The sequence below is a fragment of the Falco peregrinus genome, chromosome Z, assembly GCF_023634155.1.
Source record: "Falco peregrinus isolate bFalPer1 chromosome Z, bFalPer1.pri, whole genome shotgun sequence".
Taxonomy (NCBI): Eukaryota; Metazoa; Chordata; class Aves; order Falconiformes; family Falconidae; genus Falco; species Falco peregrinus.
Window position 1 is genome coordinate 34,936,023 of NC_073739.1, and position 23,404 is coordinate 34,959,426.

Here is a 23,404-nt window from a genome sequence, read left to right on the forward strand (position 1 = left end):
GCACTTTAAAACCACCTGAAGCAGCATATTGTGAGCAAATTTAAAAGCATTCCATATTACCCAGCAAAGATCACCCACTCATCAGAGCAGCTTTGTAAATCCGTCAACATGTGTGTCAGTAAGAAACACAGAAAGCTTGAATCACCATGTGGTGATGAATTTTTGCCTTTGAGAAGTACTACAACCATAACCTGGACATGCAGATCTCCTGTTTACTTCCAAAATGGTTCTTTATGTAGGATAACTCACCAGCAGGCCAGTGCTGGCAATATGGGAGTCTACCTTTTTCCAAAAAGAAGAACATAGCCTCCTACTGAATTTACAAATTCTGAGCAGAAGTGCAATTTCAGCATATTGTTCAGACCAGTGTTTACATGATATGGCTGCCTTAATAGATTAATATGTAAACTGGCACCAGTGCTGGCTTAGGTTTAGGATATCAAAGAGGTCCCAATACCTAGCTAGGAAGAGCAATTCAGCAATTCTTCCACATGACTAGATAGTGGGGAAAGTGGCACTACTGCCTAAAGCATAAGAAAGTTCTAGAGGTTTGTGATTGAAAAGCCACTATGGAAATTAAAGCGCCATACCTGGGGAGGGGGATGAAAATGATGGCCAGGACAAACCACCACTTATTACACAAAGAAACCAGATAATACCTGGAAGGTCTCCAACCATAAAAATCATGCCATAAAGGACAGCAGAAAAATTATGCACATCTCCCAAGAGCTGCAGCTCCCAAGGCAGGCCTTCAGCCCTACCTTTGCAGCTATAACCATCTGCTATGCTTATGCAGGAACTATGAGAATGTCTCTTAGATCCCTTTTTATGTGTTTTTTTTATTTTTTGTTGTTGTTTTGGTTTTTCAGTCAGGGTTAGATGCCTTTTTCATATCTGCTTGTAAGATAATATTGGAAATCTTCTAACAGGCAAGTGGGTGGACAGTCCATCTAAAAGTGTGGTTGAGAACTGCAGGATACAGGTAGAGCAAATAGCCTTTAGTTTTGGCTCTTACACTTCTACAGACACTTATTGAAGCTACAGAAACACTTTTTGTTTCAGGCATCTTTATGGAACAGGCCAGCACATGGCTTTAATTCGTGCTCCTTGTCCATCTCCCAGTAAAACTACTATACACTTGGCCTCGACATGAACTTGGGTGCACTCAGAAACCGAGTAGGGTCTAAGGGAATCCAGTTAGTTATCTACTTAAAAGATGACCTCAAAACAATGAAGAAAAGTTGCACGAAAAATCTTACAGTGGATGTTGAATACCCTGTGCCAATCCATATAAGAACTGGCAATTCCTTATGTGTTCTGCCTGTTCTTCAAGTGTTGTAAGCTGGCTCTGATAAAACAGGATTGCCTGCACATAAATGTTTTTCTTGCTTTTGGTATCCCATGGAACAGATAGTTCTGGAGCACAGTTAATTGTGGCCCAGATTTCAGGGCTTATTCCTTGCCAAGAGTCAAGGTGAAGCCAGCACAATTTGCTTGCATTTGACAGCAGGAAAAGATTATTATGCTTGACAACAATCAGGAATTTTTGCACAAGAAATGTCTGTTCATGTACTCTACGAAATAGCTAGCTGCATCACATCCTCTCCCCACACATCCAACAAGTCCAGATGCCACTCTGCCATGCTCTGCCATGAGTAAAGGGGCTTCGATCATTGCCCTGTCACAGAAGTGAAAGCTTCCTTCTAGTTAGGTGTCTGGGAGAGAATGAAGAAGCAATTCAAGGGAAGGAAATAGCACCGAGGGAAATTTCAGGGGGAGAAAAGATTGGGAAGTGTGCAAAAAAGCACTGTAGGAAGGTCTTTAAAGATGTGAAATGTGGGCAGTAGCTGGAGGAAGCTACAGATGTACTGAGCAACTGCTCTTGCATAAGAAGAAAGCAGGTGCTTTACCACAGAAAGCAGTGTTTCCACAGGGAATTTGGGGAGGATTGCCTAACTAGTTATAGAACAGTCTTATCCACACAGTGATTCACAAAGCCTGTGCAGGATGAGGAACCAAGCTGGATCCCCCAGAAGCAAAACAGCAATCGTATGACAGGAAAAATGTCCTCCATGGGCTGTGCTTCCCATGCTGATAACAAGGATAGAAGGACAAGAACTGCTTTATCCATGGTTCAGTTGCTGTTGGCAATAGCACCTCACCAAGCTTAGGTTCCCAATGTCACAACAGCTCTGAGCATGCACCTTACTGATGGAACCTGCCCTGCTCCCCATATATAATTTGATCAGCCTTTGGCTACTAATTTCAGAACACTGGAGAACTTATTTTATGCCCTAGATCAGAGTTTAGCATTGGTACTGCTGTAACTGTGCACTTGTTTATAGGAAACCACTGTTGCCCAGATAATAGCATTTCTAGACTCTTAAAATTTTGTGGCGTAGCCCTTCCAACCTTCCAACATCTGCAAATGTTATCACCATCACAATTATGGTCAAGGTTGGTTGAAAAGATTGATTGACCAATTCTCAGTGCAAGTCACTGCACCCTCCAGGTTCTTCAGAAGATCAAATCATGCAATGTTCATGACAGGCACTCTGAGGTATGATTCTGCAGTATAACCAGGGTGAAATAAAACTTAACTATTTTGCTCTGCATGACTATAGCTTTGGGCAGAGGTGTGAACCGCAGACTGAATTATAAGTGTCTCAACACTGCACAAAGCCATAGCCATAGCTCAGTACAAGTTCTGAGGTGATACACAAACACACACAGAGAGCCAGCTGAGGTATCTGAGCATGGAGCTGCAGTTAGAAGTATAGCTAAACCTGAAATGCCTGCAAACACCAGTTTGGCTCTGAGTATTTATCCCCCATTTGTCCCCCCTTGATGCATTTTTTCATTCCAAACCTGTATAACATTTTCTGATTGACCCTGCCATACTTATTAATACTAAATAAAAAAGAAATTTATTCTATGAATGGTCCCACCAGAATCAATGGCACTATTCAGAAGTAAAATAGAGCTCAAAGTAAGAGTGACAGAATTTGATTGCAGGCTCTTTGATTTTGCATTTTTGCTAATTACCTAGCACATTTGTGGGAATACTGTTAAAAGGAAGCCACATGTAACTTACCAACTTTCAGACTACAAATATTCTAGCAGCTGGAGTGTCTGAAAAGTATTATTTAGTTCATGTACGATATGGGACAGAATAGCCAGACAGCGAATTCCTGTAGTTAACACAGCATGTCTATGTATATATAAACACACATACATATATATACACACACACACATAAAATTCTAAACAGCAGATTGCCTTAGAAATTCTATCAAAAGGTCATGTATAAGGATATTTTTGATATGCAATATTTGAAATTTCTTATGTTACTTTATGCCTGGAATAATTACATCATCTTTTTAAAATTAATTTTCCAAATAAATTGTGATTCTGCTTTATGATTTTTGTCATATTAAGGGTATTTCCTGTTGAAAATCTAAGCATTTATGGCAAACCTTAAAGCTATGTGACATGTGAAGCTGAACTTTTTCAAATAAAAAATAGTGTTCACAGCCGATGGCCAACTTGTGAAGCCTTTAGCTGCTAGAACTATGGTAGCATTAGGTGAATGAAAGCACAGAAAAAAGAGCGCTGCATTGATTCTTTGCAGCTGTATCACTGACAGGGGTAATGATGAGGCCAACTTGGACCACAAAAAAGGTACTGAACAGCTTGTACTCAAATCTGGTTTTGCTGCTGTGTCACTAAGCCGTGAAGTTCCTATACTAAAAACAGTATACCAAGCCTATTCTCATTGTTTTATCTTTTCATTGCTTTTCTCCAAATGTTTAATAAACCACAAGAAAACAATTTGGCTACCATATAGGAGAGAGCAAACCTTGCTTTTGTTAGTTTAATCTTTAGTATAGTTTTGCTAACTAAATATCTCATTTATTCAAAACAACAAATATTTGGGTTTCAGTTGAGAGACTGAGAAGGTGTTTTGTCTTTTTATTAGCCTATTTTTAAAGCCATTCTGGGTTTTTATTGTGCATTTTTAAACTGAAGTGGTAACAGAAAGGGCCAACTTGTGCAGGCACTTGACAGGAATGCTTGCACTAGATTTTATTTTAAAGGATAATGAACTTCTGCATAATTTAAAATCTTATTTAAAATGAATTGATAATAGTAATGTAAGGATGTAGTACCTCACATCCTTTCAGTACGAGATCAGCATCAAAACATTGTGATGAAGTCTGTCTTTCCTTTATCTGGACACAGGCAGATAAGACATAGGTATATGCACCCATCAGCAAGAACAGTCATAGTGCTGATTAATAGATATGACTATTGCAGAGCTAAGCCAATGGTCACCTCTTTGCATTTACTGCTTCATGAACTTGTCAGACATCATGACATAACCAGCTGTCCCGATCTAACACCAGCTCCAATGGCAGTCCAGTAACCAGAAGCACCTAGCACACAAGGTCATGTACCAAAGTGAAGCTAATGTGTTGTGATGCTGCCAGAGGTGTGCTTTTCACTCAAGGAGGCCCCTTTCCATGCACATTAGCCTGCTGAAGCTCAATGTCAAGCCCACCCACTAAGTGAACCTAGGGACACAAAATATGCCTCATGATAGATACATTCATGAGCTATGGAAGAAGAAAGAAGATACATAACTGATGCTTCAAAATTCAGAAGAAGGGAAAGTTGGCATCTCATGCAGATTAAATCGGTTTAAGGAACTTTGCAGTATCACAGTCCCTAGTGCATGTAGTCCTACCACTCTCAGAAATTTTTATAAAATGTATATTCCTCTCCAACATCTTCATCAGCAATCAGCAGAAAACAAGGTAATAATACGCCTTGCTGTCTACCCCTTTTTATTCTTCATCGGGTTGAAAATGCTCCATTTTCCTCCAATGAGCTCCCTGAACCAGTGCTAGAGCTCCTGGTAGAGTTGGGTGAAGAATCTATTAACTGTCAACCAGTAACATTTGAGGGGATAAGACTGCAGTTCATATTATATGACGAAAGATTATTCATCAGCAGACTACAAAGGGCATGCCGAAAACAAAAAAGAGATGCCAGGAAGAATAAATACTGTAAATTTAGTTTATAGGAGTAACTGGTAAACAAAAGGTGGTGCCACTCTGATTCCACAGAGGAATTTAAGCTTATTGTCTTTTAACACTAGGTTTATGGGATAGCATAATGCAAGATTTCCTAATAATTCTTAATAATGATATTTGAGTTCACAGAAACAAGTGTATCTAGTTTTCACTATTTCTCCTCCTAGAGCTTCTTTTTTAACACTATGGTACAGGCAGAATAAAATGTTTTCAGATTAGAGAAAGAAATGAAAAGGGGAGTGCAAAATTACAAAGTGTCGCAACCAAGATATGTCTTAGTGATTCGGATTCATAACTGAATATAAATATATATACACACATGCACATATATTAACACAAACACATAGCAAAACAAAAGACAAATAGTCTGGACTTATTCTAGAACAGATCCTCTGTGGTTTGATGTCAACATTATCTAGAAGGATACCACTTGATGTATTTCTTTAATATGACAACCTGATAATTCCACTTGCTTTTTGACGAAAAAAAATATCTCACTTACCTACACACACGCGACCATCAACTCCAACAGCCAAGCCAGGTGGACAATCACACCGGAAGGAACCTTCAGTATTTATACAATGACCATTCATGCAAATTCCTGATGTCAGACATTCATCAATATCTAACAGGAGGCAACACAAAACAATCAATTTGCTGTTTTTAGGCGAGATTAAAATTAATATTTTTAAAACATTACCAAATTACTTTATGATAGCAGATGAATCATCAACATATCCTTGTTTTATTTCTAGTAAAAATTTCATCTTGGAATTACAGTAAATAATCAAAATTCCATCTACACATTATTAAAAAAAAAACAACAAACCAAACCAAACCAAAAATCACGCAAACCAGAAAAAACATAGGATTAGAGACACTTCAGATTCTACACTAAGAAAAATAACTGATAAATTCTCCCCTTTGTCCATCCCATGATATTAAACTTTGTTTTAAAGTACAGTTAAGGAAGCACTAATCACAGAAGATCCACTTGATGGTAAATTTTAATTACAAACTTTTCATTGGTCACCAATTTCTACCTAAGTCAACAGCCAAGCTGCATCTACATTCAGAAAACCAAAATTCATAGAAAGGTTTCAACATCAAATCAGAAAACTAACAGTTTGGATGATTTTGCACTTACCAGAAACGACTCAAATTCAAACTTCTGCAGCAACAGGTTATCTTCCACTAATTTACTTAAAACAGAAGCTAAACCAGATTCTATTCTTAAAACGTTTAATATTTCAATTACATCACTTATAAAAGTTTGTAATGCTATGTGGCAAATACAATGTCTTAAGTGTTATGCACTCTGAATTGCCAAAATAGTTGTGTGGAAAACATACTGTGTGTGTTCATCAGTGTAAAATCTTTCCAACCTTTTAAACAACCCATATTACTTCCCACTTTACCATTTCATGAAGGGGCTGCATATTCTGCTGCATTTAAAATGCTCCAAGAATATTCAAAAGCTAATTTATCATCTGTTGTAGCTTTCGCAGTACTATTAAATAATTTAGTTATTTATTTTTGTATGTTAAACTTATTTTTATTCTAGGCAGCTTAAGGAATTGACTGTAATGAGTTATTAAGGTATTAGTATATTAAAGCCATGTGACGAGATTGCCATTCTTGCACGAACGAATGGACAGGAAAACCCACTTTCAATCAAGATTGTTTTAATGCATGAGCCCTCAGTTCTACATTACCAGTACAGTAACGCCCATTTGGAGCCAGAACAAATCCTGGTTTGCAGATGCATTTAAAACTCCCATCTTCATTTATGCACATCCCATTTAAACACATGTTTGTAGTGGCACACTCATCATGGTCTGCAAAATATTGCAAAGAAAACTGCTTATAGTTCCTCACCTTCCAGAAAATGACACATTAAAAATAAACGATCACATCTGATGTGACATACTCCTTCATTTGAAGATTAAATTCTACTCATAAGTCTGATGAAGTATCTGAAGAGTTTTCACTGTATAGACAAAGCAGCAATTTTTTTCCCCGCTGTGATCAGTTACTTTGTGTGTTTCAGCAGACTGTGTATGGAAGAACAGGGTGCCACTTCTTTCTTACATGAAAGGATAAAAAGTTTCAATCACCTGATAGAATTAAGAGCTTGTTTATCTAGGAAGATTTTTTTGACACAGTGCAGTCAAAATTAAAATCAGTTTTTTCTTCAGCAGTGCTAATACATGGAGCACTTGCAATGAAGCTTTAGGGAAAAATGTTATTCATGGCATTGGCACCTGGGACCCTTGAGAAAAGATGCAGCTTCAAAACAAAAATTACCTCAATCTTTCTTTTTAAAACCATGCATTTCCATATTATAACTATTTGAATGCAGGGGCTCTGAGTTCACCTCAGGTCATACCTGATTTTAAAAAGGAATCCTTAATTGTAACCTTAATTGTAATATGAAGTACTGTGATTTCTAGAGTCACCACGCTGATGCTTGGCCAATTATTTGGAAGAGTTCTTACCCACACAATTTTTTCCATCTGTAGTCAGTTCAAACCCAGCATTGCATATACACTGGAAGCTTCCATCAGTGTTTACACACCTGCCATTTTTACAAAGAACACCATTCTGGATACACTCATCTATATCTAAGGCAAAAAATAAAAATAAAAATCACACAATCAGAGAAATACTATAAGGTAAAAAAGTATCGTGACAATTACTGCTTTGAAAAATACTGTCATGTTATTTAAATATTACTTAGAAAAAAAAATTCCAAAGATGTTTACGTATTTATTCTCATTGTATCAGAGATAGGAAAAATACTACTTTACACTTATACAGTATGTGCTACATTCTGTGATGCTCAGCAATTACTTTATGAATACCTTTAAAAACCTACTCACATATTCATCTGCATACATATACACCTGTCATACTAATCATCTGTTTCCTGAAATTTTTGTAGAATTCCTGGTTGCAGAATTCCCTAGACAAGTGACAGATAATACAGAATAATGGATAAACGTTGAAAGACAACAGCAGAATAAATGGCATGGTAGCCCAGAAGTAGAGCTCCAATTAATATAAAAATTTTGGGGATTTACCAAAATCGTACTGCTAACTATTTTTTGAACTCCAATAGCGTCTGACATAAGGGGTCAGAACATCTGCAATGTCAGTAAATGTGAAGCAAATTTTCTTACCAATGCAAGCCTGCTTGGTAGGAGTTCTCTGGAAACCTGTGTGGCACTTGCAGTAATAGGAACCGGGTGTGTTGACACAGTCTCCATTAGAGCATGGGTTTGATGTGCATTCGTCAACATCTGTTGGCAGCACAGAGAAGCATTAGTGACTTCACAATGTATATATTTTTTTCAAGACTAGAAATTTCTAAGTAAAAAAGATGGTAGCTAACAATTGAATGCTAAATACTAAAACTTGTTGTTGGTGCAAAATCATTAAGGAGTGAAATGCTACCACATCATTTATACACCTGTTGAAAGACAAAATAAAAAATATGTGTGAGGATTTTGAGACATGGGATTTGACCGTTGCCTAGTGAAAGAGAACACCACTTCATTCAACACAGTTTCAATTAACTGAATGGCCCTTCATTCTTCTTCAGAATAAAACTAATATAAATCAAAATTGGCATTTTAAAATCATAGATAATCACGTCATCCAACCCCCCAACCCCCCATTACATTACAGGTTTATATTGTAGAAACGTGAGGAGGGGCCAGCAAAAGGGACTTTTAATGAGACACCAGTCTGCACATCACATCTCAATTATTTATGCCCCATTGCATCCTCAACCCCATTCTTTGCATTTGAGTAATGCCCCTAACCTAGCCTTTCTCTATAAAGTACCTTACTCTCCTTTCCAAAGGCTTTTGGTATTTGGGTGCAACCAAACACACGTTAACCACCTTAAATCTTGGGTAACTGTTTGGAAATAACTCCTTGACACAGGGCTCTGAAAACTTTAAGTCCTTTCAAGAACCATTCCTAAATTTGAACCCCAGCGGTTACCAATGAGTCAGCTATTCCCAGCTCTGAAGTAACACTGTTCTTCCCCATTACGCTCCTCTAATCCCTCCCAGGATCCTTGTCCTCTGTGATCCAGGGAGCGGAGCAAGCGCATCCCTCTGCTCTGCCAGGCAGGACTGCTGGCTCAGTATCTCCTGCAGCTACCAGAGTGTGACCTGAGCAGCTCTTCTCTACTACAGCTAAATTTACGGGTTACAAACTGAATAGACCCCTTGACGAAATCCTGCTTTCTTCATCAATTAGCTTTGCCAATTTTACTTTTTTCCTTCCAGCTATGCCCTCCATTTCACTTACAGGTCTGAAATTACACATCTTTGCATTTAGGTAGGCTTTAACAATAGAGAGCCAATGGTGATTTGCAGTTTTTTGGTATCTGGCTGTAAGCTGCCATAGGAAGCTGGAACTAAGTCACTGCTGATTGGCTCTTAGTAACAACGATTTTTGCGAGCATTTTGCAGTATATACTACTAGAAATACCAGGAAAAACCCAGGGTAATTTTGCTGATCATTTGTACCCACCCTCTGTCAGTTCTAGTTCTAAAACTTAGCTCATTACATCTTGGAAATAATGGGATGGAATGAGAAATAAAACTTTTAAGAACATTTATACATTAAATAAGTGTGCACTTCTAGACAGTATTGCATCATGAATGACCTGATTTTAAGAAATGGCAAAAGGCTACTTTTGTTCTAATTCAACCAAAACCAAGACCATACATTTCAGAGGATTTACTGTGTTAGTGCATACACAATTAAAATCAATAGCATCAATATACATATCAAACAGATCTGAGTTTGCCCAAATTGCTGAGTTAATGAGCTGGTTTACAGCACTCTTGGTGTCTAGATACAATCAGATTGTTTAGAATAAAGAATTAAACAAATGAAGGCAAAGCAAATGGAAGAATCAAATACCTCTTCTCAGCATATTTAGTTCATTCACATTTGCATAGCAACTGATAGCACCACTCCAGTAAACCCACAAGAATGAAGCAAGATAAAGAAAAGAAAAATTCAAAGTGTTAAATACAATGAAGAAAACAGTAAGTGTATCTTTATACTGCAGTAGACTTCTATGTAATTATAGTAGTTCCCTGCTCTCATGCTTTTGTATGGTGCCTGGCTGTTGGGATGCTCTTTCTCATGAGTGCTAGATTGGGTATTTTTTCCTCAGTGCTCAGCTGATATGGAGGGTCAAGTAGGATCACACATAATTGCTTCACAACAAAGTCCTCAGCTACCAACAAAATGTTAAACACTAAATCACATTTTCACATGAATATTTTGTCAAATGTCTTAATTCAAATGACTTTACTGTATATTTATCTTGTTTTAGTATAGGGGAGGACAGAGGGAACTAGATATGGCACTCATCTATTTTTGTTTAGTTTTCCTACACAGAATGACATTTATGACTTACTTCATTACAGGCTTCAACTTGCTGCATCTGTTAAAGAAAACATATTCATTCTAGAAATGGATCTCACTGTAAATTAATTTATAAATTGTACAGCAGGAATGAAGTGTTCCTCTATGAAATAGCTGACTTAAGCTTACAAAATCCTTCCAAAGCCATGTGCATCAGATGATTTCCATATAAAATATGCATCTTAAGATGCTCTTATTTTTATAAGCTCTTGATAAAAAGAGGGAAATGGCAAATATATGTTAATATAAAGAAGTTTCTGGCTTTGAGTTTGCATTGCAAGCATGCATATTCCAGCAGTATAAACAGGAAACATCTGAGACAGAGATATTTAACTCTTTTATTCTACCTCCTAGTACACTCTTCTTCAATATCAAATATTTCTCTTTCAACATTTGCATCCCACTTATTTCCACGTTTCAGTTTTTACCTCTAACACTTGAGAGAATTTCACTAGACACAGTATGAAACTTCCAAAGCCCCCTTAAGACTTACTGCAGTAAGTCTGAAGATATATTACAAAATCTAAAATATGGAGATTTGTATTCACAAAACAACTACAATTCTTCACAGCACAGCTACAGGCTTGCTGCCACTTTCAAAGTCTCCACAGTTTTATCCATACTCTTTATAAACAGAATGAAATAAGGAAAGGTAATAATATTACAGCTGTCTATCAGTTTGGGAAAAAGAACTGACTCTTCAGTGCCAGATCACTTAGGACACTTATGGTCCTTGACCCATCAGGCATGTTCCACCACGAGAGCAGCATAATACAAGTTTAGGTCAGACAGCAGTATGTAATGCCCTTATTTTTTTATTTGGCAGGATATTTTTTAAGTAAGGCTTTTATTTAACTCTATACAAAAATATGTAATGATTTCTGGCTTCTTAATTTATTGCTTGGGTAGGAGGCAGCCAGATAGATAGAGCAGTATGGAAAGAGTGTTCATTTATATACCATTAACCTCACCCCATACAATGAAATGTAACTGTTCCCAGCACCCCAAGACTGTTCTTTCAGTAATGAGAGGACTATCCAAGCTAGATTCAAGCAAGCCTTTAATTTCATCTAGCATGCATCAGTACACACAGAAATTCCATGCAGTTAAGTTCCTGCCTACATTCCTAAGCCAACTTTCTGTGTGACTTATAGCAACTACCATTCATAATTCACCAATTCAGTGTGGCACTTGAGATACTCAGGCTACTTCTTTATAACAGAACTAGAAAATAACAGTGGAACAAAGCTGTGTTATTTAAGATAGATATTCATAAAGTACTGTATCTTATAAAAAGTCTTCTGAATAGAAGCAGCTATGCAGTAGGCAAAACACTGAAGAGTTAAAATAATTAGTAACGACTGATGTGTTTCATACAGGGAAAAAAGAAAAATTACAAACTTGCTGGAAGCCATTATTGGTGGTTTTTCCCCTGCTTTCAACCTAGGACATTACCGTAGCTGGGACAGCATCTTCTGCTTTTGTTAAAACAGCTGAAATTTTTGTTTTGAACCCAGTGCATCCAAAATTGCTCCAGTTTTCATACTGTTGTTTCATGCTGAGGTGTGCATTACGAAGTCAGGACTGATTTTGCTAAGTGAGTAAAACTTTTTCCTGGCACATAACTGTGTGTTTTAATTAAACCAGGTCACCAATATTAATTTTTCAATGCATCTATCAATCTATTCTCACAGTTTCCAGGCACTTTATCTTCAAACTGAAAACCAGATAAAGCTTCACTATTATCACAAGCCTAGGCTGAAAGGTGAGTAGCAAGGCTGGTGGCTTACATGGTGACCCTGCAGCAGAGAAAGAGACAGAATGCCAGCCAGCTGTTAAGAACACATAGCTTTCTGTCAATCAATTTCAGAACCCAGACATGCAAATCTGATGGGCCTTTGAAGCCACAGATGGTTGTCCTGCTTCATTTTTTCATGCATGATTTCTTAAATGAGAACTGAAAAAAAAAAGTTTAAATTAAACCCATGTAACTTCACCTGTTGCAGCCTGAGTATAATGGTGCGCGAAGAGAGGGCAAATGAAGCATTTCACAATAGGCTCAACCACAGAGTTTAAATCCTGTTCTGGAATAATCCCAAAAGCCACTCAGACAAAGTTAGCACCTGGCCATTTAGACTGGGAAGCAAAGGCACTGAACCATTTCTTTTGTGCCAGTGTTACGGAAACTGGTGTTCACTAAAAGCAGAAGTCTAAAAGGTCACCCAAGCCCTGGTAAGGCCTTCAGTTTATCTAAATATGTAAAATTTCCTAGTATTATTAATTCCTGGTATCTAGTCTGACCTCTTATTTCAGAGTTAACTTTACCACTTGCATCAAGATTTGCTTTGGTTTGATTTTGTTTTCCACAACTCATTTTTTCCTACGCTCTTAGCTTGCATATGCCATGTTATCAATATGCATTTGATTTATAATTAAATGCTTGTAATAGTATCAAACCACACTAATTTTTACCTAGGTGTTGCCATTTATTTTTCATGCTTCACAAATTAAAAAAAGAGCTTTGTTAGTTTAACAGCATTCAAATCTCATATGACATAGTCAACTGATGCTGAATCACATAGCACCTTTATGCTATCTGCTGATATGAAGGACAAAATAGCTCAGTCGAATTTGTCTTTCCTTAACAGGAAATTATTTTAGGAACCACTGACACTGTGACTTTCCATGATATAGAGGATCATTTTTTACAGCGATGTGCTTTTTCAGTGTATTTCTTCATGCAGAATATTTATTTATAAGCATGAGCAAGAATTTATCATAATCATGCTCTACTACGATGTTATTTATCACTGCATTTTAATTATTCAAACACAGGATGGTTGCCTCAGAAAGGACAGTTTAGAAAGGCCTTTCACTTTTTTCAGTTGCTAGCTTTGTAACAACCATATATTCAGATTTTTATCGTTGCTCATCTTTATTCCTTCATTTGAACTTAGAAAGCAAAAATAATAAAAATGTAATAAATACACTGTGTTATCGAGTAGATAATAAACATCTGTGTGCTTCAAATGGTATATTCAGCTTGCCCCCCAAGTAACAAAGAATATGAATAAAAGCTGTGAACTAGATTTTATCAAGAAATATTAGTTCAATACACCAGCTTTCAGAAGATGCTCAGCACATTTCAAGACAGTTCTTCAAGAGTCAAGGTTCACCATAGTTAAATATATTGTTGATTTCAGTAACGCAAAATTTAGTGCTGTGAATAAAAGTGCCAAGGCTCTCCATACACTATAAAGAAAAAAAGAGCCATGCAAGACAGATTTATAGTAAAACTCCCACTCCCCACTTACAATGTACTTATAGCTCCTAAGGCCCAGGGATGCAGCAGGAAACTAAGTCTCTTGAATTTCCCAGCCAGAGATCAGAGATACATAAAACTCTCACCCAAACAAAAAAAGCTGGAAAAGCTGGGCTTGCTCTATGATAGAGGAAAACTTGGAAGAATTGCAGCAGTCTTCAAGTACACAAAAGTGCAAAGAGAGAGGTACTGAGCTGCTTTTCTTACATACTGTGGATAAGACAAGAAACAATGAGCAGAATTTTTTTTTTTTTTTCAAAACAGTGATTATATTTGATTAGATGTTCTGAAAACTTGCTGGAAGTTCAACTATTGGAGCACTGTAACTGCCTGGGGAAGTGGTGGGATCTTCATCAACTGAGATTTCTTAAGAAGAGAGTGTACAAACAGTTGTCAGGAACGATGTAGCTGTACCTGACACTTCTGGTAAAAGAGATGGCCTAGCTAAGGGATTTTGCAAACTTTCAGGTGCAGTATATCAAGTCAATGTGTGAAAGGAAAAGAGGTTAAACATGGTAAGAAACGGGGAAATCAAAGGAAAAGTTGTCACATATTACTATTCCGGGGATATATATATGTATATCTATATATACACTCAAGGCAGGTCCTGGTACTCATCAGCTTCTGGTTGACACCCACTCTGCTCATGTACGACAAAATCTGGCTATACTGTTCTCACTTGCATACTGTAAACTGCATAGTCTTGCATCTGAAGGATTCACATAGTTGCAATTTTCTGTGTTACTTTGTTTCTATATTTTCCTCTAATCCACAGGCACGCTAAAAGTTCATTCTGAAAGCACAGCTTCAGTGAAAAAAGCCTATGACTAACAAGCACTTGTAAAATATTTTTCACTCATGGTTCTCAAATCTCTTTATAAAGAATCAGGAAGCAAACGTTCAATCAGAAATATAACCAGAATTTTCTGTTTAGGAACGTATATATTTACTAAGCTGTATCCTGCATACAGGATTCTTCTCCACACAACTACCCTACAAGGACACCCACATTTTTTTGTTCCCTGAAATACCCGATAAGCCTTTGACACTGCAAGAGTGAAGTCCACAGTAACTGAATATAGTGCAGAATCACGAATTCAGATTGCTTTAAAAAGTTAGCATTCAATATATTCATATAAAATGCAAATAAAACAAAAAGTTAATTAATGCATTTTTTAATTATTTGATATCTTTCAAACTGTGAATCTTCCTTATGAGTAGGTAAAACATAAATTCTACTTTTATCTTGAACATAACTTAACACTAACTCCTGTCACAAAAACGGAGCTACGTGAGCATCACACAAGAGAGCATAGAACTGAACTTTACTGAATGTGAAGGTAAAAATGTACAATACTCATCAAGTATAGGAATACTCAATACCATTTTTTGCAATTAAAGATTTCTTCTTTTTTAAGGAAACAGATATGTCTCAGGAAGATTTTAAACCATTCTAGTAATTCAGTAATATGGTCTTTGCACTCTCCTTCACAAGAGCAATATTTTTAAGATTAATAAGTGTGTGATGGGAAAAGAATATGCTTTTTTTAAAAAAAAAATATTTTAAGTAAAAAAAAAATAGCTTTTTAACAGTGAAAAATGGATTTTAGAAATATGCACATACCAATACAATCCCCATTTGCATCCTGTTTATATCCCATGTTGCACTCACATCGGTAACTCGAAAGGGTTGGTATACAACGTCCATTTAAACAAAGGTTGGGATGGTGCTTACAGACATCTATTGTTTGGTTGAGTATTGCTAATAAAAAAAACAGAAAATGAGACAAATATTTGTATTTTCAAACAAATGTAAATATGAAGATTATACTTGGCTTCAGAAAGTATGTTATCAGGTGCATAAACATATTCACCAAATCAAGTATTTCTTCCAAGTAGTACCTGTTGATGTGACAGTAAACTAATAAAAACAAGTATCTCTCAGAAACAAAAACCACATTAGACAGCCCTAATTATGATTTGCCATTTACATGTACAGCCTGATGAGATTGTCAGTGGTCTCATGAATATACCACAATACGGATGAAAGTTGAAGCACTCTCTTCCTATGTATTTACTATTTTTAGTGACCTGTCTTAATAATACTCCTTGCATTTTATTAACTTTATGGTTCTGATCCTAGAGATGTGCTTACTTATTATAAGCAACTTCACATATATGAGACTTCCCTCTGAATACTACTCATCTTGAGCTTTCAGTCAAGGCAGTGTTCCTGCAGAACAGATATATTTTACATTTGGAAGAACAATGAAAAAGTTTATTTTAAACCTTGGTGATGTTTTGAAAACACTTAAAGACATTCTGAGTTTTATTAGTGCTGACCAAGACCAATTAGCAGACAGCACAGGCTCAAGGACTCTATAACTGAAGTGAAAAACAAAATCTCTACATCTGAACTGTTGTTAAAAACAGGACTCCTGAACTTCCTAAGGTATCAACTGAAGTCTCTTAAATGTGCTTGAATACAAAGGCATTTTTGTGTCTTAAGAACACCGTACCATTTCCAGACGAAAAATTATGCAGAAAAAAAGGAAACCAATAGAAGAAATTAAAAAAAAAGGAAAACGAAAAAGAAAGAAACAAGCCACAACAATGCACGTACGTACTTAGCCCTGTAATTATTGGGCCACTTCCAGCAGGGCTTTGACCACCTGTCCCTACCCCTGCTCCACCTACACCTGGGGAGAAACCATTGCTTCCAGGGATAGGAATGATTCCTGCACCTCCTGGGCCATAGCCATTGCCATTGCCACTGGGAAGGAACCCGTTTCCTCCTGTCCCACCACCTCTGGAACCACCTCCAGCAGGAACGCCATCCACACAGAGTCTGCGGTGTTCATCTGTTAACAGCAATGCACAGAGAAGCGTGAAGTAAATCAACCCTCAGAGTCAGCTTATAAGGAAGATACAGATCTTTGTATGCTACAAAAACCAGAACACCAACTCCTTGTTTCTTTGATGTTATGTGTTCCCTCTCCTACTCCTAATCTCAGGCAGACCCCATGATTGTGACAGGTGTTATTTAAGGAAGGACACTAAAAATAATAAAAGGAAATATTGCAATTTAAAATACTTGTTGAAATCTTTTTGTTGATGTGTTGCCAGCAGCACTGTAACTCCCTTGTCAGTCAGAGATCTTGATACAGATAAACTGTAAATACATCTCACTAGGGATGTGGACTATTATTCTATGTGCAGAGTTGAAAGAAAAAATGAAATACTGATGCATTTCTAGTTCAAAGTAACCCAAAATTTAATGGAACAAGAGAGCAGCTGTTCCTTTAAATCAAAATGAACTAAGGACCCTCAGAGTCATTTCCTCTTCAAGCTTGACCACAAAATCTTTCCCATTTCCCAAGAACTATTTCCAAAGTCAACAAAAGGACGCTAAAGAAACTAGTCCCAAACAATCATGGACCAGAAAAAAATGGTTCACAGATGGTAACATCAGTATTAAAAACACAAGAATGAATAATAATGTAATTCCTGACTTTCTTTTTCCATTTAGCCTACATTTTAAACTAGTTTTAAATATTCCAGTGACCTCCATCCCAACTAGAATGGACAGTAAGGAGAAAACAAACCAACCAACCAACCAGCCACTCACCAGATCCTCTGACAGGACACATCTCTGGAACAGATCCGATGGCCCAGCACCGGCCAGACTCACAGCAGCATTGCCTTTTGGTGAACCTACCAGGAAGCTCCTGTGCACAGCGGCCATTCACTATGTTGGAGAAACACATACTTGCCCTCTGATCTGGTAGTTAATTTAAAAAGAAAACCACAATTAGTCACATGAACTCTCATGATTACTTTCCCTTATTCAATTCATGTAAGGACTGAAATGATAAAAAAGTTGTATTAAGAAAAACCCAAAACTAAACCCCCAAATACCCCAAAACACCCCCAATAATTATCTCAGGTGGTAAGTACCAACACATTGCACATTTGGTTTACTGCAGGATCACATTATTTCCGTGACACTAGGATTGTATAAACACTAGTCTTGCATTAATCCAAAACACAATCTTAAAAGTCTGATCAAGCTAATGGGAAATATGGATGACACAAAAGATACAAAGCAGTACAAATAGAAACTAGATACAAATATATAAAAATCAAGACATTCCATGTAACAACATCAACATCAGTACATTCATTTAATGAATTTTTCCTTGGTGTAGATGCATCTGACTGAAGAAATGTTATCCAGGCTGCTCTGCTCAGCAGACTGAATGTACAACAGTATTTTTAGCAGTGCCATGTAAAAACTATTCAATATAAATACATCAGTGTTTATTATATTTTAGTTCCTTCAGGGACACATCCTGTATCTTTTGTTGTCATATTCCTGAATGATGCCTAGGAGAAAAGCTTAATTAGTTTTGAAAGACACAGTACCAATTACAGTAACTGAGCCGATTCTGATATGTTGGTTTAAAGCGAGTATTCTATCTTAAACTGGGAGGAACAAAATTATTTATATTAATACAGATTACATTCTTCACTTTTCTTCTAAGTAAAGGTGAAATTATATTTCTAGAGTACACAAATTATACTCCAATACCATACACATTTGAAAGCACAAGAACTTCCAGGCACATTTTCATCTAAGGGAAGGAGGTTCTGTGACATAAGGGCTTGCCTTAGCAGACCACGGCATGTGATTTGTGTGCAATTGGTTCTGGGGGCTGATTTTAGAAACCAGATTGTAAAACATGCCAAAATGCACAGAAATTTTGATCATACTGGAAATCACAGGTTCTCAGTATTCATGAGGCCAGGCGCAATATACTTGAAGTTTGGCACTCCTCAAATGAACCTGTATGGCAAAAGCTGGCTACACTGTGCGAAAAATTATCCATGTGAAATCACTTGTAGGTCTTGTGTTGCTTCTGGCTTACAGAATTTATCTGTAATTTAGGAAGCCCTTCAGAATTCCCGTCCCTCTCCCAACATGAGAACAAAGTGCTTTGCGCTGTCTGAAATAAACCACATGAGAACTAGAAAAGACACTATTATTAGCAATTGTTAATGTTTTTCCACATGGTATGCAGTATTTTTAGTTCATTTATCAGAATAGTTTGTACCACATATTTGACACATGCAGCTGCATGAAAGAACTTACCACATGCAAAAATGAGATACATCTTTTTCATAATACAGAAACAGGTTTTAAAAAAATTGTCCTGTAAAAGCTGCAATCTACTGAAATTTAATATTTGGTTATCGTCTGCTCCAGCCAAATTACTGGCACCTCGGCATACACTATTTAATACCTTCTGAGTTCATATATGTGCCTTGTATTGGTCTCTAAAGGTTAAATTAACCTATGTAACTTGAAATATCAAGGAAGGACAGATGTTTGCTCCTTTAGAACCAAAGTGAGCTTAGCTTTTGGTTTCATCAGATGCAGGTTAGACAAAGAAATATAATTAACATTTCATATGTTTGCCAAGACAACAGGGAGAATTAATTGATATTTTCCTAAGAAGATCCAGATCTCAGGTAGGAGTTCTCAGGCTATAATACAGTCGACACAGAGGGATCTACTATCCACATAAACATGGTTGCAACGGCAATCATCATCATCAGAGCATGTTATTAATTTTAAGTAGCTGGATCAGAGATACTGATGAGTTAGCATTTAGTGAGGTCCTGGGGCAGGGGAGAAGTACTAGATGGTTGGGACAGATGCTGCTGCTGCTATATATAAAATCCCTTAATAATCCTGAGAGCTCTAAAACCCTACAGGGTGGAATACCTACCAATACAGCGGGAGCCATCCATGGATGTGACATAACCCCGTGGGCAGATGCAGAAATAGCTTCCTACAGTGTTAGAGCATGCACCACCTTCACAGATTCCTGGGATGATGCTGCATTCATCAATATCTATCCAAAAAGGAAAGGGCATAGGATAATTATCAGAGTACTCGAATGTATTGCATTAAAAAGAGGGAAAGAGCTTTTCTGAAATGAAGCTGTTATTCAGCTCAGATTGAATAACATATTGCTGGTGTTTACATACTACAAATAATTTTATTTGCCATCTAAAGGAGGCTTTCCTTATACATTCAAGGCGTGCACCACTTCAAGTTGCATAGGACATTAGAGCAGTCTGGGATTTCCTCTAAATGATACATACTGAATGCCATCCCTAGGAAGCACAGAACAGCTATAATGCAATACCAAAATACACATCCTGCTTTGAGTTGAAGGAGGGACGATGGTACAGCAGCCAAGCATGATAAGTCTGGGCTCTGTGACCACAGAAATATTGCTTATCAGATCTGACTGCTTTCTGGCCTTCTAATACTCCAACTGTAAGCAAGAATTTTGGCTGAGCTCTTCAAATGCAACCAAATGTTCTATTTTCCCTTTTTTTTCCCAGATATTTATAATCAATTCAAAAGTTTCTGCTAACTAAACGCAGTGGTCTCATCTGAACACTGAAACTATTTTGTATGTAAATACATACAAAGTGAGATGCCATCAAGCTGACGAACTGGCTGCTGTATGTAACAGTGCTAGGGCACTTGACATCAGGACTAAGAGCACTCTGTGCTGTCCCAGCAGAAAGAGAAAGCAAAATGAGGAGCAGAGATAGTAAGAAGCAATGGGAAGAAATAGTCTGACTATATTGTTAGAGATGTGAAGCACAGCAGATCAAACTGGAATGGAAGAAATACAGGTGGGAAGAACAGCATGAGAGTAAAAACTGTCATGACCATTTATACAAACAAGCTACTTCAAGTAACCGCTCTGTTCTACAAACGTGACAATCTTCAGACAAAGGAATATTTTTAGGGTCACTTTAACAACCTAACTTTGCTTTTAACTGACCTCTGCCTATTAGCTTTTCAAGTGGCTTTCAGTGAATGTGGACTGTGGCCCAGGTTTAACATGGGAGGCATTCTGAAAAAACACAGGGACACATGAGCCAACTTTCTAACTAGCTTGAGATGAGTTATGTTTTCCAGTTGGAATTATGTGATACCACAGGTTTTGCATGCCTTGATAGCAAAGGTAGTTCTACATAGAAGACTTTGGTTTAGCTTGTTTGTAAAAATCTGGATGCAGTATTTATTTCAATTAGCTTTCATATTGTGAAACAAAAACCAAACCAAAAAAGTCAAGACTGTTGAACTCAGATTGTCTCATGTCAAATAATGCAGGAGAAGCATCAGAAAGAGCATATGACAGAAGTTATCTTGTGATAACACTGTGAAGTTCTTCACTTTCCTTGTGAGAAAGCCTTAGCACCCCACAGACCATTCCTTGCACTTTTACACAGACCTATCATTTCCTTGGAGCTGTCACTCTAGAAATTCTCTTGAGATGAATGACTACTTGAGAAATAAACTTTAGCAGGTGTTATTTCTTGGGAGGCTTTTATGTGATTAATACTTTGCTCCCTCCCTTGCTACATTCTTCACACTGAAAACTCAAAGAAAAGGAAGAGTGCCAAAACTGCTGGCACCCACTGCAATTATATTAAAAAGGTTAGTTCCCCACTATGGGAAGGTCCACACATGAAGAACTCCCTTTAGATATGAATCTACGTGGGACATTCAAGTACTGAAAGGAAAATTAAGTTCTGCTACAAGGCCATGAAGAATATGAAACCTGTTCTTTGTAAAGTTGTGGATAACTGGCTAGCTGAAAAAGGTCTCACAGACATAGTCCAGCTGGCTGGACAAAAATGCACATCGCTCTCAGCTTATCTGAAGTAAAGCAAAATACACTGTCCTTGGCTGTCCTTGTTACACAATAACAGGAAGATTTTGGTGGGAAAAGAATGTTGCAGGTGGGAACAGATAACTACAGAAGAGAAACTAGGGGCGGGCTTGGTATTTAGGCAACTAACCAATAATGAGCTTAACTTTTGTAATATGTATGAGCTAATTATAACAAGGCATAAAAGGTGACTGTAAGAGACAATAAACGAAGTCTGCTGATCACTCATATTGAGTGACTGTGTCTTCCCTCCGTCGCGACATAAAGTGAAGGTATGAATAAAACACCCCCTCTCCCACTGGCATGTCGTTTGAAGTGTCACTGTAGAAAAAAAAAATTATCTTACAGGTAATTTGTCTTCAAACTTCCTAACTTGCCTATATATGGCCTTTTGGGTTTTTTTACACTGTGGAGCAGAATCAGGGGAAGTGAAAATTTTGTCTTTCTAATAGGGTTATTTAAGCATTTCAGAGCACCCAAAGAGTTAAAATTTTACAGTAAACCAGTTACAGAATGATGACAACTATTCCCTACATTTTAGACATCTACTCAAATATGTACAAAAGAAAGCATCATTTTTCCTAAATCAAGACTTCTAAGAAATAATGCTTTCACTTAAGACTTCATAGTTACCCACTTAAGAGATTCCAGAATTCCAAATGATGGTATAAATCAAAACCAAATAATTCCCCAGGAAATCTCTGAAATCTTGCATTAATTTACTATATTAAAAACAATATATATAATGTGGTGAACTGCTTACCATCTGATTTAATCCAATGAAATGAAACCATGTGTGTAAATCAAAACAGAACTGGAACCGGCTGCATGCCTTGTTGAGAAGTTTCATGCAGTACAGGTCTTTCACAACACATAAGTCTTTTAAACATTAATACTGTCTTCTGTATACACACACAGTCTGAAACATCGGGTCAGACAGAGGGGCAAGAAAATGGGTCAAAATGAGGACTCTGCAGGAAGAACTTACTTTCTCTGGAAAGTGACAACTTTGTGATTGCGGTCACTGGATGCTTGTGCAAGAAAACTCCCTTATTTTACCATCCCTTGAAGTACACCTTCGATCTCAAGGAAAATACTACCCTTTTTCATCACTGCTTTAGTGGTTCTAAAAATAAATTCCAATAAATTAAAAATAAATTCTAAAGTTTAGAGGCACTTAAACTTTGATAAAGATAATACCAGCATGGTGATCACAATTTAGCAGCAGGGAAATACTGTCTGAAGATACAAATGATGTACACATGAATGGGATGGCGCAAAGCTGGTAGCAACTACCATCAGTGATATATGAGCAAGTTAAATTTAACAATCCCTATGCCAGGAACACACATTTTCAAAATATCTATTTCATTCAGTCACTCTCATAGACTGGGTCTTAAATTTGGTATGTTTCATGGCATCCATTTTTTTTGGTTTTTTTGATAACTAAGGTATCACACCACCAACAAACACAAGAAAAATGAATCTATAAAAATCTGACTACTAAAACCAGCAGGGACTTGAAAACTCAGAGTTTTCCCTTAATTTTCATTGTTTGGCACATGTACCTGCTACTTTAAAGGCATAACATAACACCTGATCTACCAAAGGAAACCAAATTCCAAACTAGTGGGTCATACAGTACAAAGCCCTTTTGAGGTAATGAGTAGGTGGCTTTGTAGCCTGGCAAGTGAAAGACATAGGAAGGAAGTAGTTAGCCCCTTCTGCAAAGCTGCAGGACATAGACAACCCTTCTCACCTGCCTA

At 37.2% G+C, this 23,404-nt stretch overlaps 1 protein-coding gene across 1 annotated transcript in view; it reads right to left on the reverse strand.

Moving 5' to 3' along the window:
* The window catches only part of FBN2 (fibrillin 2), a 178,840-nt gene that overhangs the window by 93,408 nt on the left and 62,028 nt on the right, over positions 1-23,404 (reverse strand). The window contains exons 8-15 of the mRNA XM_055791573.1: positions 19,668-19,793; positions 17,504-17,656; positions 16,503-16,736; positions 15,500-15,637; positions 8,279-8,398; positions 7,595-7,720; positions 6,812-6,934; positions 5,599-5,721 (exon numbers count right to left, since the gene is read on the reverse strand). Coding sequence (XP_055647548.1) covers positions 5,599-5,721; positions 6,812-6,934; positions 7,595-7,720; positions 8,279-8,398; positions 15,500-15,637; positions 16,503-16,736; positions 17,504-17,656; positions 19,668-19,793 — 1,143 coding nt within the window. The remainder of the gene's footprint in view (positions 1-5,598; positions 5,722-6,811; positions 6,935-7,594; positions 7,721-8,278; positions 8,399-15,499; positions 15,638-16,502; positions 16,737-17,503; positions 17,657-19,667; positions 19,794-23,404) is intronic.